At 40.7% G+C, this 17,738-nt stretch overlaps 1 protein-coding gene across 1 annotated transcript in view; it reads right to left on the bottom strand.

Annotated features, from left to right (window-relative positions):
* robo1 (roundabout, axon guidance receptor, homolog 1 (Drosophila)) overlaps window positions 1–8,400 on the bottom strand; it is a 306,085-nt gene extending 297,685 nt beyond the window's left edge. The window contains exons 1-3 of the mRNA XM_049575681.1: window positions 8,368–8,400; window positions 7,085–7,156; window positions 6,528–6,594 (exon numbers count right to left, since the gene is read on the bottom strand). Of these exons, the coding sequence (XP_049431638.1) occupies window positions 6,528–6,547 (20 nt within the window). The 5' untranslated portion in view covers window positions 6,548–6,594; window positions 7,085–7,156; window positions 8,368–8,400. The remainder of the gene's footprint in view (window positions 1–6,527; window positions 6,595–7,084; window positions 7,157–8,367) is intronic.
* Between the last annotated feature and the right edge of the window lie 9,338 nt (window positions 8,401–17,738).

Genomic DNA, 17,738 nt, shown 5'->3' with positions numbered 1-17,738 from the left:
AAAATTATTCATATGAGTATTTTCTGATCTGCGACCTCTGTGGTTAGTGTTTGCCTATGTTTAGGCAATTAAAGCTATTCTTCTCTTTGCTTATGACAAGAGCTACAAGAGGTTTCTTGTCAGGAAAACATAAACAGGACAGGTAAACAGGTTGTAAACAAAAGCATTTAAAGAAACAACTACTGTAATGTTGTTATTTTCTGGTGAAGACTACAAAGAAAAATATATACATTTTAAATATTGATTTTTCATATTTAGAATTAGTAAGTAAAAAAAATACATATATATATATTTTTTTTCTTTTCTTTTTTTTTTTTTTTTTTTTGAACCATAATTCAAAGTTAATGGGAGTTGTTTAGTCCAGATAGCCTGATTAAACAGCCATTTGCTTTACCTAATGTAACTGACTGGATTTAAATAGAGCGACTGCCCTGAACTGAAACTCAAACATTTACTCTCAGTAGTTGCTTCCAGTTTTGAACCAAAAATGCATTTACAAATTAAACTTTTCAAAAGTTATATTTTTAATAAAACTCCAATTTAAGCTTTGCCAATTAAACTGATGCAGTTTAAACACTGGCAGTAATGCTGTAAGTGGTCAAACTGTTCTCCTTAGCTGAGCTACACAGTGTTACACTGTAAGAATAAGTCATCCCCTAAAATTCTGTCCGACAAATCAACAAACATGTCTTTGCTCAACTTTCTTTGGCTGCAACCCAATAAATGTTGGCATTGGTGGTTTCTGCAATAGGATGTAACATTTGTACATTTAGCAGATATATGAAAACGTTACGTTTTGACAATGCTGTGGTTAACGTGGTTATGTTTAGTCACAAAAAACCAAAAGGATATGTTGGGAAAACATCATGTTGTGGATTTTGAAAAAAATTGGTTTTGATGGCTTAATCCCCACTGGTAATGCAGCAGTTGCTTAAGTTAAAAACAAAAAAAAAAACTTTTTGGTGGCACAATCCCTGCTAGAAATGCAGAGATGGCTCACTACTTTAAGCCTGCTTGTGGTTACACAGTCCATGCTTGAAACACAGCAATGGCTCACTAAAACACACCAACATTTGGTGGCGCAGTCTTTGCTGGAAATGCAGCGATGGCTCGCTAACAAGCACCTGCTTTTGTGGCACTGTTCCCACTGGAAATGCTGCCAACATCTCGCTAAAAAAAAAATCTGGTGAATTTGTTGTATGTTGGTCTTTAACAGTGGTTTGTCACTCAGTCAGGTCATATACAGTACAGGCCAAAAGTTTGGACACACCTTCTCATTCAATGCGTTTTCTTTATTTTCATGACTATTTACATTGTAGATTCTCACTGAAGGCATCAAAACTATGAATGAACACATGTGGAGTTATGTACTTAACAAAAAAAGATGAAATAACTGAAAACATGTTTTATATTCTAGTTTCTTCAAAATAGCCACCCTTTGCTCTGATTACTGCTTTGCACACTCTTGGCATTCTCTCCATGAGCTTCAAGAGGTAGTCACCTGAAATGGTTTCCACTTCACAGGTGTGCCTTATCAGGGTAATTAGTGGAATTTCTTGCTTTATCAATGGGGTTGGGACCATCAGTTGTGTTGTGCACAAGTCAGGTTAATACACAGCCGACAGCCCTATTGGACAACTGTTAAAATTCATATTATGGCAAGAACCAATCAGCTAACTAAAGAAAAACGAGTGGCCATCATTACTTTAAGAAATGAAGGTCAGTCAGTCCGGAAAATTGCAAAAACTTTAAATGTGTCCCCAAGTGGAGTCGCAAAAACCATCAAGCGCTACAACTAAACTGGCACACATGAGGACCGACCCAGGAAAGGAAGACCAAGAGTCACCTCTGCTTCTGAGGATAAGTTCATCCGAGTCACCAGCCTCAGAAATCGCAAGTTAACAGCAGCTCAGATCAGAGACAAGATGAATGCCACACAGAGTTTAGCAGCAGACCCATCTCTAGAACAACTGTTAAGAGGAGACTGTGCGAATCAGGCCTTCATGGTCAAATAGCTGCTAGGAAACCACTGCTAAGGAGAGGCAACAAGCAGAAGAGATTTGTTTGGGCCAAGAAACACAAGGAATGGACATTAGACCAGTGGAAATCTGTGCTTTGGTCTGATGAGTCCAAATTTGACATCTTTGGTTCCAACCGCCGTGTCTTTGTGAGACGCAGAAAAGGTGAACGGATGGATTCCACATGCCTGGTTCCCACTGTGAAGCATGGAGGAGGAGGTGTGATGGTGTGGGGGTGTTTTGCTGGTGACACTGTTGGGGATTTATTCAAAATTGAAGGCACACTGAACCAGCATGGCTACCACAGCATCCTGCAGCGACATGCCATCCCATCCGGTTTGCGTTTAGTTGGACGATCATTTATTTTTCAACAGGACAGTGACCCCAAACACACCTCCAGGCTGTGTAAGGGCTATTTGACTAAGAAGGAGAGTGATGGAGTGCTGCGGCAGATGACCTGGCCTCCACAGTCACCGGACCTGAACCCAATCGAGATGGTTTGGGGTGAGCTGGACCGCAGAGTGAAGGCAAAGGGGCCAACAAGTGCTAAACACCTCTGGGAACTCCTTCAAGACTGTTGGAAAACCATTTCAGGTGACTACCTCTTGAAGCTCATGGAGAGAATGCCAAGAGTGTGCAAAGCAGTAATCAGAGCAAAGGGTGGCTATTTTGAAGAAACTAGAATATAAAACATGTTTTCAGTTATTTCACCTTTTTTTGTTAAGTACATAACTCCACATGTGTTCATTCATAGTTTTGATGCCTTCAGTGAGAATCTACAATGTAAATAGTCATGAAAATAAAGAAAACGCATTGAATGAGAAGGTGTGTCCAAACTTTTGGCCTGTACTGTATGTAATCAGCACGCCACTTTAGAAGCACTGATATGATACGTATGAAACGTACAAATGTAGCATATCCATTGTTTGCCAAAATGTGCAATGCCATCATTTTCCCCTGGCTGACATCACTGGACTCAAGAAACAAGAAAAAAAAACATTCGAGTGGCTGACAGGAAGTGAATGAAAGGGAAAAAGTTGTGTCTGCCGTCAGCTCTTTTACCGCCGCTCCCAAGGTCAATAGTTCTGCACACAAGAGAGAGTGCGAATGAGACGGAGCGGGCGAGAAAGACTGAATTTCACACAGTTCAACTTCATTCTGGATCACATTATACTGAATGAAAGGAGGATCATCATGATGACACAGAATTCATTCCCCATAATTCCTCTGTCATATCTGTGATAGAGCACATCTCATTTACAGTAGCTGAGAGAATTAATATCATCCTGATTCAAACCCGGCCACTGCCTATTTCACACACTTGACTTTTCACCTGAGCCTGAATACACACACTCTGGCATTTAATTAAATGGCCATCCAGTACATATGAATTTGTGATGTATATTCAAATTAATCATAAAACTCACATACTTTACTTTCCATTACTCATGTTGAGCAATAAACCATTAATCACATTATTACAGCAATCTAATTACATGTGACAGAGGCGAGCGGAGTGTAAATTCAGCAGCTCGGAGGTGCTTGTGTTTAAAGGTCAGGTGTAAACCTGACGCTCACAGGGAGTAAATGCAACTAAACAGCACCTTTCCCAGCCAAAATGTGCAGCACAGTACACTCCGTCTGGCTACTCAAACATGCACTCATGTCATGTTAGCGTCAGCAGCTTTGACAGGTCAGGTTGTACAGACTGAGGAGCTCATTGATCGCACTGCAGACACATGTGCTGAGAAGTCCACAGATGTGAAGGCTGAGAAGGCATTAGAGACATAAACAGGTCCAACGTACAAACAGCGCTTAGGGAGCAAATGGAAGAAGTGGAACAATAATGAACAGGCACATTTGTAGTCATTGTGTGAAACATCCTCATTTCTCACACCGAGTGTCACGCTCATTCACATTCCAGACACACAGACACACACAAACCGCTGTATCCCTTCTCTTCTCTTTCTCATTTTCCCCCTCAGCCCTGCCGCATTCCCGCTGGAAGCTGGAGGTCATTGATGTTAGGAGGGGGAGAAAGAAAGAGGGAGAAAGAAAAAGGACGCAGGTTCTAACCTCTGAGAATCTCACGCAGCCTCTGACTTTCCAGTCTTCACATCAGCATTCAGCCCAGAGAGCTGCCTTTGACATATATGTCCACTGAAACATAATGGAAATGCCATTCATTGCATAATCACAGGGTGAGCATTATCATTGTGTATCCATATATATGCAAGCCTGCCTCCTGTATGGTGGTATACTAATTTGCAGTTGCGTATATGTGGAGGAAACATAATTGCTGGTTGGATTATGTTCTGTCTTTTTTCCCCAGGAAGTGTGTATGGTGGTGAAAAGAACTCAATATAACACAAAGCAAACTTGATCTGTGTCTCAAATCTCATACTTCTGTACTTTTGCTTGCTTGTGTAAGTTCACACTGAGAGGTATGGCATATGGTGCGTTCATAACAGTCCAAAAGTTGAGTGTGAAACGTTGGACACTTCTCACTCTCAATGGTTACCATATTACCTATGTAGCAGAATGGGCAGGATCACAAACACATTTTAAACTTGTGAAATGGTGGTCGAGGGAAGACTGCCGTGGTTAACACCAAAGCATTGTATTATTAAATATATATATTTTTCCCTGGATATGCGGTAAAACTTCAATTAAATGCCCAGTCCCTTTTACTAGCCCGGTGTGGCTACACATTTTGACAGATAAAAGCCTGTCTCAAATAGAGGCCTGGTCTGGTTGCTAAGCAGTTCGTTTTTGAAAATCTTTTATAGAAGTTCTTTGGATGCATGCAACAGGTTGTTGGCTTCAACTTGAGCTAACGTTGGTTAGCTGCTTAATAGATTGCAGACATAAATGTTTAAACTTCTGTCAATATGTAGATGCTACACATTGTTAGCTTGGTTAGATTCTCCACAATTCAGTTAATTTACTGAAACCATGAGCACCACAGAATACAGTAATTCGTTGAGATTTACCAGCATGACAAAAAAAAGGTGACTCCCTTCCTCTGAAGATGTCACTTGTCATTAACCTGTAAGTTACTCATATTCCTTTAGTCTGTAAAGATCCACTGATGAAAAGGATAAGTTTTTTCAAAAAAATTAATCCAAGTTACGAATTTTGTTATTAAGTGGTGTGTATGTCCGATGCCGTAATCCTCAAGTGTTGCAAAAGTAGGGTTGGGCTGGTATGAGAAAAAAAAAAAAAAGGTCCGGTTTTTGTAAAAACACCCGCATCAAGTCGGTAATACCAATTTTCGCCACTTGGGGGCGCAACTGACTCATTTAAAATAAAAAACGACCTTAGGACAAGAGAGTGACAGCAACAAGTTGTTTCTTTTATTCCTTACAAATAAAGTGTTGCCATAGTGGCACATTCCTTGATTTCGTCGAGACTAAATGGTCTGCCATTATTGACTCCCCATCGCTATTAAACAAACTCCAGGCTACAGTAGAGGCACATGCGCACTTGCACCTCCTAGCTCAGTCCCCGCCCCACACCCCTCTCTCTCCTGCTTGCTGTGCGCTTGGTGAAGAGGCAGACACAGGTGCTCACAAACTCGGGCGTACTATAAGCGGAGCGGACTACATGTAAAAATGTCCATGAAAAATCCCCGCGATGTGAAAAATACATGCCGAACAGTCTTTTGTGTGACACTGGTGCACGGAGCGAAGTCCGCATGGTCGTGCTTTGCGCGCACAGGGCTTGCGGACGTCCACTTTTACCGGGCGGACCTCTGCGGCGTCCGCTCCGCGTACGTTCTGCCCGAGTATGCGGTCCGGTCGGTCTCAAAAAATAAAACCCGGTCCAAGATGGAGTACCGGACCGAATTGGTATTACCAAGAACCGACCCAACCCTATGCAAAAGAGTGTCATAACCAGGGCTGGACTGGGAGAATTTTTCAAGCCGAGAGTCACACATTTAACCAGGCCACCCAGCCCACACACGCACGCACACTCACACACACATACATGCACGTGCATGGGGATAGGACATGCGTATAGGACATGTTGGCTAAGGAAAAACAAATATGCACCCCAATATAGGCATACTAGTCACTACAACACTCACTTCAATGTCACAGGGACACTCCATATGAATCCAATAGTCACAGCGTTATTCCATTTCACATATGGGTATTCACCATATAACTAATCACCAGCAGTCCAGTCCAGTGCTTTTCTCTCCCCTACATGTCAGTGAAACTTCTCACCAAAATGTGGCCCTCAATACAAGTCACAACATGAATCCTGAAATAATGCCATGGTATTATGCTCATGTGGTGAACATGGTTGTATTATTTTGTCAGCAAACCATTTAGATGCCAGCTTATATTGCCAGTCAATATAATACGCCAATACCATATTCAATGCAATGGTGAATAGTAAAAATATAGGCCAACAGCAACTTCAACTTATGTGAACTTATTTCAATAACATCAGTCACTGACAACGTCAAGTGAACTTAGACAGATAAGAGACGTATCCTACCTTAACAGGGCTTCCAACATTTTTCAGGTCATGACCCATCTGTGGCGGTGTTGACCCACCAAATATTCTGAAGTAAAATATGAAATAGATTGTCATTACCATGTAAAAGAGGTAAATAAGTAACACTTCTCTATGTATATTGGCAAATGGTCAATGCAGTATTTTTTCAGTGTTCATATATTATCATACCAGGGAACCATAATGAACCCCAACCTAAATTCAAGGTTGGAATATACAATAGCTTTCATGTTTGGGCTGGGATACATAACAGTAAGGCAACAGACAGCAAAATTCACTCACACTTTATAGAATAAAGCTGTAGTGCCAAGAAGGCTATTATTACAACTACATGAGAGAGCCATTTATGTCAACTGCCAGTGCCTGGTGTTCATGTGTCTGCAACTTGTTACAGCCTGGTGATTAACAATAATAATAATAATAATGATAATAATAATAATCATGAATAAATAGCATTCTTGTGATGTAATCCCAAGGAATATGCACATAACTCAAGCCTATGTAGCACCAATGACATGCCCAATGACATTTTTCTGTACCTTCTGCCAGTTACCCTGCACTGGCCTCTCCTTCTGAAGCATTAGCAGGACTGGTACCAACAGCAACTCCACCTTTACATAGCAAACATAGAATTGTAGTTGTTTTGCATACACTGTTGTTTATACTTTATACAGTATAACAGTGACTTTCTTACTTGATTTGCCCTTGTATTCACATAGGATAATGAAATGATCATATCCCATTTGTTGCACAAACAAATCATCTCAAAAGTAGGGCTGGGTGGTATGGCCTAAAATCAGTATCACGGTATTATTTTGGGGGGATGCGGTGACAGTATGATATTGCGGTATCGTCTTCTCTCTTTTTTTTTTTTACACCTTAAATAAAACAATTTAAAAAGCCATACAAGTCTAGGATGTAATCTGTTTATCGTCAGAAGTAAAACGATTGCTAATCCATCTATTATTGTGTATAAAACGTATGCAGTATGTATAAACGTTAGAGGGAAGAGGGAAGGAAGGTGGGCCTAACCCTAAAAATAAAATAAATTAATAAAAATAAATGAATAAATAAAATAAAATAGAAATATTTCTCTCTCTTTGACTTTTACTTATTTTTTTTCCCCCATGCTTTATTAGCAGTGTTTAACAGGGGAGAGGGTAACGGGAGGTTGGCCACTTCCAGAGAGTGGAGAGGGAGAAAAATAATAATTAAAAAATAATTCTCTCTGTCTCTCTCTCTCTCTGACTTTTATTTTTTTCATGTTTTATTTTCAGTGAAGAGAAATCTAATAAAAAATAAAATAAAAAATAAATAAAATGAAATGGAAAGATTCCGCTCTCTTTGACTTATATTTATTTATTGTACATTCAGTATTCAGGGGGCGGCGGCTCCCGGGCCCCCTTCTCCCGCGGGCCTGAGTTTGGGGCGGTTGGCCAAGCCACCTCCATCACGTAGCGAGGGAGGTGCATGAGGCTGGCCGGCCGCGGCTCATGTTTACTGCGGTAAGTTACCGTCACCTCGAATACCGACCAGCCCTAGCCTACTCAAAAGTAGTGAAAATGTGGCTAGTAGGTCTGTGGCTTTCGAATCTCAATCCTTATTTTAACTTCAAAACTTGTGAATTTCAAGGGCCTACATTTCAGCACTGTAATTGTAAAGTCCAGTCCTCGGTGTTAATTTAACTCTCTGAGAATGTACAAATGGAGCCTTACCAAATGCACTATAGGGTCCATTTATCAATCATTTATCTGGCCTCAAGGACCCCTGGGGGTCCCCGGACCTCATGCTGAGCAGAACCAGTGGTTTTTAGGTAACTTACTTGCAGAAGCATCGTGAGTTTTTGTCTCAGCGCCAGCGGGGACATGCGACGCGAGTTGACATACCTCCTCCTCACCATGCTGGCTGTGTTTACAACGTAGGACTATTGGGGCGGGTGTAAATCGAAACAAACCAATCACGTCTTGTCTCTTCACAACTGACAAGTGGCTCAACCTCACACACCAGTCTGGGACCGTTTAGTGGCCGTTTTGGTAAGCTGCCGGAACCAGGGCGAAAAAGACAGGATCCGGAATTCGATGGATGCGCCTTTCCGTCAAAATAAAAGCACCAAGCTAATAAAAATGCGGTGAAACTTTTTCATTTAAAGAATATAAATTACAAGAAAAGCCCCAAGCCATTAAGGTAACCATTTTCTTTTATTGTATTTAATTGTATTACAAGTTATTGTCTATTTCAGTAGTCTGTTTTATTTAATAGGCACTTGATCCTAGTTTTGTACATTATACCTGTAGTTTGTAAATGCATTTTTTCGATAAAGTTTGGGGCAGTGGGGGCGGAAGACAGCGGAAAACTGCGTGATGCTCACCATGTAGTATGCTCTATCAACCACAACAACAACAACAACCACAACATCAACAATATGCCATCGCCAACATCGCTGCCTGATAATGTTACGCCTGTCAAAGCGGTGAAAGAGGATGCAACAAGAAGCAAGAGGTTTGCTTGTTATATATTTTTATCACATCGTGACATTAAAGTGACATGTATCCTAACATTACTTTGTAAGAGGTAAAATATATAGTTATTTAATGTTTTAAAGTTATTTAATTTATTTCCTCTTTCATTCTAATTTAATATTTCGCTACATTTTTACATTTTAATTAAAAAGCAACTAATTAATTATGACAGGCTTTATTTAATTGAGGTAGCCAGTAGTATAAAAAACAAATTAATCTTAACCAACTTCCACATTCCAGTGATGAACGCATTAATGCATTAATATAGTAATGTTATAATAATGTTGTAATAACGTCTCTTTCATGTATTAAATTCATCAGTTAAAGCTTCTGTAGCAGCTTTAAAGAGGTTATTTTATGTACCCGACAAGTTTCTTGAAGAACCTCTTCTAAAACAGACTGTTGTACGTCCATGTTTAAATGATTAAAATGTATCGATCATGGCGACAGTCTTCACTCTTCTTTCTTTTCCGATTCAACTTTCCAGCGTGGAGAAACGGGAGACGGAAATCGATGGTGCGCCAGAATTTAAAGTTTTACTTTGGTGAACACGTTACTTTGGTGAATTTGGTGAATTCCGGATCCGCTCTCTAGACCGGAACCAGAATCCAGACAAAATTCAGAGTGAATGGAAACCAGACTGTTCACCGTATGTGAAGAGCCTGGTGACGCGAGGCTACACACACCTCATCCCTTTCCTCGCATCACTGCGCCGCTGTGATTGCATTGGTCTGGCCAGGCCAGCAGGCCAATCACAGGCCAGCGCTTCGGGAAAACTCACGGTTCTCCCTATGTGCAGTCCGCCCTGGTCATAATGCGCTCTCTCTCTCATGCTTTGTCTGTCTGAGCTAAATTAAATGAATGATGTGTAATTGATATGTTATTCAAAGCTTTTCGAAGCGAAGCAAATTTTTACACAAATAATATTCTTACTGGTTCCAATAAAGAGTTGATTGTATTTCCCATCTTTGCTGAGCAACAGTTTTGTGTAAAAGGAATTAAAGGCCAGTCTCATACAGACACCTGTTCCAAATATAAGCCTGTTGATTTAAGCAAATAATAGCCTGGGCTACTAATTGAAGTGTTATGGTAAGCCATCAGTTTGTCTGCTGGGATAATTCTGTCATAATTTGGTACCACATGCAATGCTAACATTACATTACCAGCTAGTTTCCACAGCACATTTTATCATTAAGCATTGATGTTCCATATGTTGTGGTGTAGGCCATAGAATCTATGGGGGTATGTTAGGTGATTATGCATATTAAACTGCTGTCTTCACTGTAGACAATTTTAGTATTAGATCTGAGGTCAGATGGTGACAAGTTGCAAAATGCAGCAGCTATCATTAACTCGGTAGTTCAGCTGGTGATAGAGCCAGCCAGCACCAGCGTTTAAGGACAGTGTTTTTGTTTATTTTGGGACACAAGCAGATATAACAAGCATATATTTTGGTGAATGACAACTGTTGGTCTAATGTTGGTAATAATGTACCTATAGGGTTGCCCCCTAATAGTCGACCAGAAAGGTCATTATGGCTCATTTATGCTCCCTTTACGTACAAAAATGAATACGTCTGTTTCAAACAATGTTACCGTCACTGCCCACATACTTCCATGCGTCCTTTACGCTGGCATGGATGTTAACCAATATATCCACCAGGGGGCAGCCCAGCGCCAAAGTTTATGACAACAACAAACTCAGAAACAAACATCGTGACTGTGGAGGAGATATTGATAATGTACCTCTTGCATAAAAGACAAAAACAGAGGCAGCGTTGGTGGCGGTGGTTGGTGAGGCCGTTAAATACATCGCGACTGGAAGACGGAGAATTCTTTTCTCTAGTACTGCCGATGAGAGAAACTGAATTGTTATTTCTTCTTCGTGCCTCACTAGAGCTACGTATCGGGTAGTGACAGCAACACTGCCCCCACGGTTCCCGGTGGTACTGCTGTGTTTGGCCCATATCCATAAGCTTTATGGAAACGTGCAGAAATACAGACGAAATGAACGCGGAGCACGGACAGAAGGCTCTGTCTGTATCCAGATCCGTATTTAACGTTGAGCATAAATGAGCCCTTAGTCGACAAGATTTCATTGGTAGTCACAGAAAAAACAAAAAAACAAGAAACTATTAGGAGCTGTGCCTTTCAAAATAAATCAAATCCTATATGACTGGACCATGTGGGAATTTAATTTGAAAGGACAGACACAGGAAGTGGCCACGCTCAGCAGTCAGACAGGGGTGATGTTAATTTACAGAGATGGTACCTGCAGCAATTACACAGGTTAGTTAATAACATGTCCGGCAGGAAATCCAAAGTGTGGGATCATTGGATGAACCCAAGGTGATATGTAAACTCAAGTCGAATACGAACATGACCATCTGAAACATGTCAGTAGCTACATGCCCATTAGCCACTTAGCACAATCATTACTGCTTTGCCGACAGCGTCATTAACAGGCTCGTTCAGTGTGTGACGTGCACTTGTAGATAAAATATAGGCCTATATTAATGAAGGTTCATTAGTACGGTTTTGTATTTCTCCGTAATGTAGCACAGTGTTAACAATGTTACTGATACTATTCTTTCTCATACCTTGAACTCAACCATTGTGTTGCCCCGCCCAAAATATATCATTTAATAATTACATTAATATCGTAAAAATGTCTTGTGATTGTCATTTCCAGTGAGCGCGCAACAGACATGTTTGATTTGAGACAGCACTATGCTGTCAAAATTCATGCGCTACAAAAGTAAGTAGATTGTGTGCACAGTGTATAACATGTAAATGTAGTAATGGATGTATCTGATTTGAGACACAGCATTGTACTTTTTTCCTTAAAGTGTGCTTCCTTAATTTGCTGTGTGTATTATGGCTATATTCTCTCAATTTTTTTGTTCGAGTTATATAGTATATTTAAATGTAGTACAAGACAACATCTCAGTTCTTTAAAAAATGCTGTCATTTATCTTAATTTCATGCTATCAGTGAGACCCAAAATCTTCCTCTCATTTCACACTCATGGATCGACATCATTTTATGCTGTGCAGTTGCTACCGAGGAGCACAATGAGTTTGCTTTCTGCTCAAGCAAAAACAGATCGGCTTTCCCTGCTATTTACTACGTTTTCACTCTGCATTTCTCTCACTCTCTCTCCATCTCTCCAGACAGTTGCAGTGGTCCTTGCCTCATCTTCATTTGGATCTCCCTGTTTGGAAATAAATCACATTCATAGAACACCTGAGCTGGCGATGGGAGCTGGGTGGGATCAGGGTCCCAGGTGGACCAATTCAAATAGCATTCAGTTCTTGTGCTGGGAACACACACAAACACACACACATACATACAATACAAAGGTTATGGTCAATCAAACCCATGTCCTCATGGGTTGCACATACAAACTATAAGCCCCTGCACACACATAAATACACTCTGTCTCTATCTCACTGTGTCTTTGTTTTGTTTTTGTGTCCCTCCCTTTCCCTTCCTCCATCTCTCTCTCTCTCTCTCTCTCTCACACACACACACACACACACACACACACACACTCTTTCTCTCTGCCATTCATTAACTGACAGCTCGGGCTTCTCCCAGGTGGAATTGTTGGGAGGCAGAGGATTTGCATTTGTATTTTTCCAATATCTCCTCTGGACAGAGGATCATGGGCTTACCATGGGAGCGAAAAGAAACAGGCAGGACTGCAGCAGACTGACATTTGTTAAAGACATTCATCTCCTCTCATCGTGTTCTTTTTATAATTTGAGAGAGGGCTCCTCGACCTGTTGTCAGTGGCTGTGGGGAAGGGCGTTTGTTGTTGAGGGAATGATAGGTTGGCTCTACCCGTTGCACACTGGGAGGAAAAACAAGCAGTTCAAACATGAGGTCACACACATGTGAATATAGCTGTCCTTGTTAGCTGGAGCTCAGCAGAGACAAAGGCAGCTGCTGTCAGTGTGTTACTGGCTACGACCAGACTAAAATCTCACAGATGCTAGAATTTCTGGTCTGGGAATAAGATACTTAAATGAGCATGAACTTCTGTCTGCTGAGTCATAGTCTGGAGAGCAAGTCGACCCTGAGCAAACCCAAACTTGAAAGATAGATGTTAGACTGGAAGCCAATCTTTATTTTGACCCTCTCCTGCCAAGTTTCTGTAATGTTTTCCCCCTCAGTAAAAAGCCCTAGACATTGACTGATCAGAGTGGAACAGCATCTATCGCCTTCAGCAGGTTATACTTTAGTTATATTACCTCTCAACTTTTGATAGCTGTCCATTTCTGGTACACTGGGTCGACCCTTGTGGAGGAAGTGCATGACTAGAACTAAGGCAGGAGCACGCACTCACTGAGATTACGGTGAATGATCAAAATCCACTTGACAAAACAATAACACATGACCTTACATATGACTGTGTGAAGGTCAATCACTCCAAAGAGCAAGGCCCTTCAGTAAAGGGCACACTATATGTTTCGCTAGTTTGGTTGTTGTTTATTGGACCCCCATTAGCTGCTGTAAAAATGTAGATGAATTCAAATAAACAGACGGCTACTCAGAGACAGCAAACTAGCTCGACAACATGGCCAAATGTAAGCATGACACTGAATATATTAAACTGTGTGGACCTTGAACTAATAACTAAGGACAACTCTGGACCCCATGGCTGGACCAGTTGGGAACTACTGGTCTATAAAACTGAAAAGCAACTCCTGCCATTCTATGAAATTAAAGATAAAAAAAGAAACAGAGTAATAAAAAAAGTCAAACTCGTGCATTAGGAGTGTTACAGTTAATACCACCTTGGCTAAATGGCAGTGTAAATGCCAATTGCTTTTGTATTTTTTATTCCATTCTGCTTTGTGTGTAAAGGCTGATTGAAAGCAGTGGGGATAGGGAGTTTGGCTCCAGTTTTTTTTTTTTTTTGTCCCAGTGATTGGCACATCTGGGTGATGCTGCTGAACATGCGAACAGCACGTTTGAAGTAATCATCCTACACCCACCCACCTACAGGTGGGTTTTACAGCTTTAGTGTTTCATTTACAATCACTATAGTGTGACTGACTTGCACACCAATCAGCTTGTTGTGCTTACCTTAGCATATGTTGCTAACGACATATGGCAAGATGTTTCCGGGTTAAACTCTGGTTTGTGAAATTTGGTTTCGCATTTTGCGAGATTTCTGCATACGTTGCGTGCAGCAAACCATGACCGGCTTACCATGATGGTTCAGTACAATACCTTTTGCTAAGCCCCGCCCCTTTGTGATGGTCCTACAAGCTGTCGGGGTAAGCATGGAGCCCACACTGTAACTAACTGCAGTCCCTGATGAAATGTTACTGTATTTGTGGAAAAGTGAAATGGTGATTCCAGAGAGAAACAGACAGAGGAGTCTATGAAATGCGCTTGAGGGATATATCCAGAATATCAAACTGACTCAGCAGCAAAAACAGGTTAAAAAGACAAAGGTAGTTTGAAGTTACGGCTGAACTACAGGCTACACATCACAGTGTAAAAGTGAACCACCACATCACTGCTGATCGCCACAGAAGACAATAAATATAAAAGGGAAACTTTGCCGATATTGAACCAGCTGTGTGGCATCGCAGTGTATGCAGATGAACCGTGTTTCCCTGCTTCCCTTCACTGGTTCCTGTGTAGCATGGTAGGTTTTTGTTCAGTGTTATAATCATTAAAAAGCAAAAGCAGCATGTGTATACATTCAGTAAGATACAGCTTCAGTACCTAGCTAGCTAACCCTACACTTTTCAGGGTTTGATTTGGTTTTGGAAGATGGAAGAACTGTATATTTTTCTGCAACCTCTCCAGGTAACGAGTATCATTAATACACAACGTGCCCCAGGCACAACATTTAGCTCCAAATCCACAAAACCGGCTTGAAATTGAAGGAAACCTGAAACGATTGCATTAGAGTCAATGGAGCACAGCTGTGCTGGTCAATTACAATGGCCGCTAGAGAGCTTTGTCACTTCAACAATAACAAATGTCATTTTTGGGCATTTGCTATAATGGCTGATGTTTTCACTTTTCACAGAACACTCACATAGACATTAACTTAACAAATTACATGATATTCATTACATACAATATCACATTATATTTAAAATTAGATACAACACAAGAAGCCACACCAGCCCTGAGAAATTACAGTAAGTTGCACTATAATAATCATGATAATGAGAAGAACTAATAATCTGTTGTTAACATCAACCCAGGAGAGGTTTTCACGCTTGTCAATGACATTTGATCTTAATCAAACGTAATGATACCATGCGCACTGCTCTATAGGGACACAATTAAATAATGTACATGTCATCTGCTGTTTTAGGTTAGACAAGGTGTTAAACACACACACACGCATCATTTATGTCAACACCTGCAAGGCTCTACACAATAAAAACACATTTTGCAGAGCCTGGCAGTTCCAATTTGCATTCACTGTGTGTGCACACACTAAATAACATAATCACGGTTACACAAACAGTATCTTACTCTTACAGCCCAGCACTGCACCTCACTATTGCTTGGCCTTCCTCCACCATAAATCCATCACACCTTCTTGCTACCAAATACTCTGCCTAATATGAGTCCTGACATGATCTGAGTCAGTTCTTCACATTAAAAGTACCAATTGAACTGAGCACAGTCAGATTGTTGTGAGTAATATTGATAGGAAATGACAGAATTGGTTTGCCTGTTTAGTAGTCATTGAGCATTTAGTGGATTAGAGGACAGTTGCAGTGCACACAGATATCACAAACGTTTTAAATGTGAAATTAAGTGTGACTTAAAGTATAAGGCAACATATCTATTAATAGTGAATGCAAGAGAGAGAAAGGAGAGGAGGAAAACTGGAAAGATTTGGCTTTTATGCTGGAAGCAGGAGATAAGGTAATCTCATTCATTTTTTTGTGCAGAACAGAACAGTGCAGAGATAAATAGCCTGTGGTCAGAAACGTACAAAGAGCAGCCAGGAGTTAAATAGGAATTTTGCAGTTGGGGGATCTATTCTTGATTTTACATTGAGCTCTACTGAGCTGATCTATTCTGTCTGGCACAGGTACAGGCGCTCAAACCCTACTGCAGGTGCCAGAGCTCAGTAACAACTGTCCTTAATGCTGATGAAACTCCATTAAGTGACTGGTGTCAGCATATAGTAATATGGTTTATTATTCCAATTAGACTTTTAAGGGTGTTTCAGTGAGGAATATAGATTACATAGTCTCCAATGGGAGACGTTCACTGTTCCACAGCCTGACTGCAGATTAATTGCGGCCCTGTCCCATGGCACAGTTGTGTGATTCAGATTAGCTGCAATGACCAAACATATTTTACAGCAAATGATGGAGGAGCCGAAGCTTTGTAAATACATTTAAAAATAGGCAAGCCCATGATGGGACAGCATGTTTATCCAACTGTTTGTACAGTTGTATTATTTGTGCATCATAAGCCATCTGTTCATCCAAATGTAGCTAAAGTTATAAGCAGTGGTCGAATTGTTAATTTTTAACAAGGGGTTGCAATGTAGCTTTGATTTTTTTTTTTGCATGCACACATCATCAAATATGACAGCACAGATGTGCAAAATTAATCAAGATAAAGAAAAATGGCATGACCTATACCTGCTGCCTTTAAAAACACAAATAATGCAGTACTATTGCTATTGCAATACAGACAAAAACATTTTAGAGTATTCATAAGAGTAGCTCTGAAATAGCTGTGAAAATTAATCTTAGAGTCACTCTTATCCTGTAGACATTTCCTTAGCCAGTTATAATTTCTCCTAATCTGTGAAGTCTTGGGCTGATAATTGGTGCTGCTGTCAGGTCCCTGTCCTGATACCTGCCTGGTTTCTCTCTGTCCCCCTTCTGTCTATTGCAATAATATAGATAATAAATGTGCACAGCAAAATTTAGAAATAGAATTAAGAATAGTAGTGGTGGCATAGCTGTAGAAATTAATCGCACAGTCACTTTTATGCTATAGATATTTTCTGTCAGCCAGTTATAATCCCTCCTGCATGATCATCCTTGCTGGCCTCTGGTCCACTGTCTCCTCCCTGACCCTGCTCTTTATGTTGTGGCAATAAAGATTAAAAAAATATGTGGAAAGCAATAGTGAGCACAAGTTCTTATTAAGGAGGAGTGGGTTTATTCCTAGTATGAAACTAGCTAGCAAGGTATTTAACATAGGTAACAATAACATTAGTGTTCTTGTTAACTAGCTTAACTTGATATATTGGCATCTATTTATTAGTCATCATTTAGCTAACATTATCTACATGCATCTACAGCATCACTCAGCTTACATGGGTTGTTTGCAAGAAACTGTGCAAGGTTTTTTGCTTCTTGCTAGTTGCTTTGCTGAATATAGTTAACACTCATCAGCACTGCCCAGCAGCACACGTCTTGTCTGTGTGGATTGACTCTGATCACAACATGACGGCGTGTGTACGCGCCTTCTCATGGTGCGTTTAAAGACGGCTCGGAAAAACACGTTACCGCATGTTAAAAACAAATGGACGGTGGTAACGGCTGTAAAAAGTGCGGGGGACGGAGGGCACAGATACGGGAAGTGCGGGGGACATGTCCCCTGCGTCCCCCCCTCAAATTACGTCCGTGCCTGCACGCACAGATTCTAGATTAACAAGGGGG

Source organism: Epinephelus fuscoguttatus, linkage group LG5 (assembly GCF_011397635.1).
Source record: "Epinephelus fuscoguttatus linkage group LG5, E.fuscoguttatus.final_Chr_v1".
Taxonomy (NCBI): domain Eukaryota; kingdom Metazoa; phylum Chordata; class Actinopteri; order Perciformes; family Serranidae; genus Epinephelus; species Epinephelus fuscoguttatus.
This window is presented reverse-complemented; position numbering and strand designations above follow the sequence as displayed.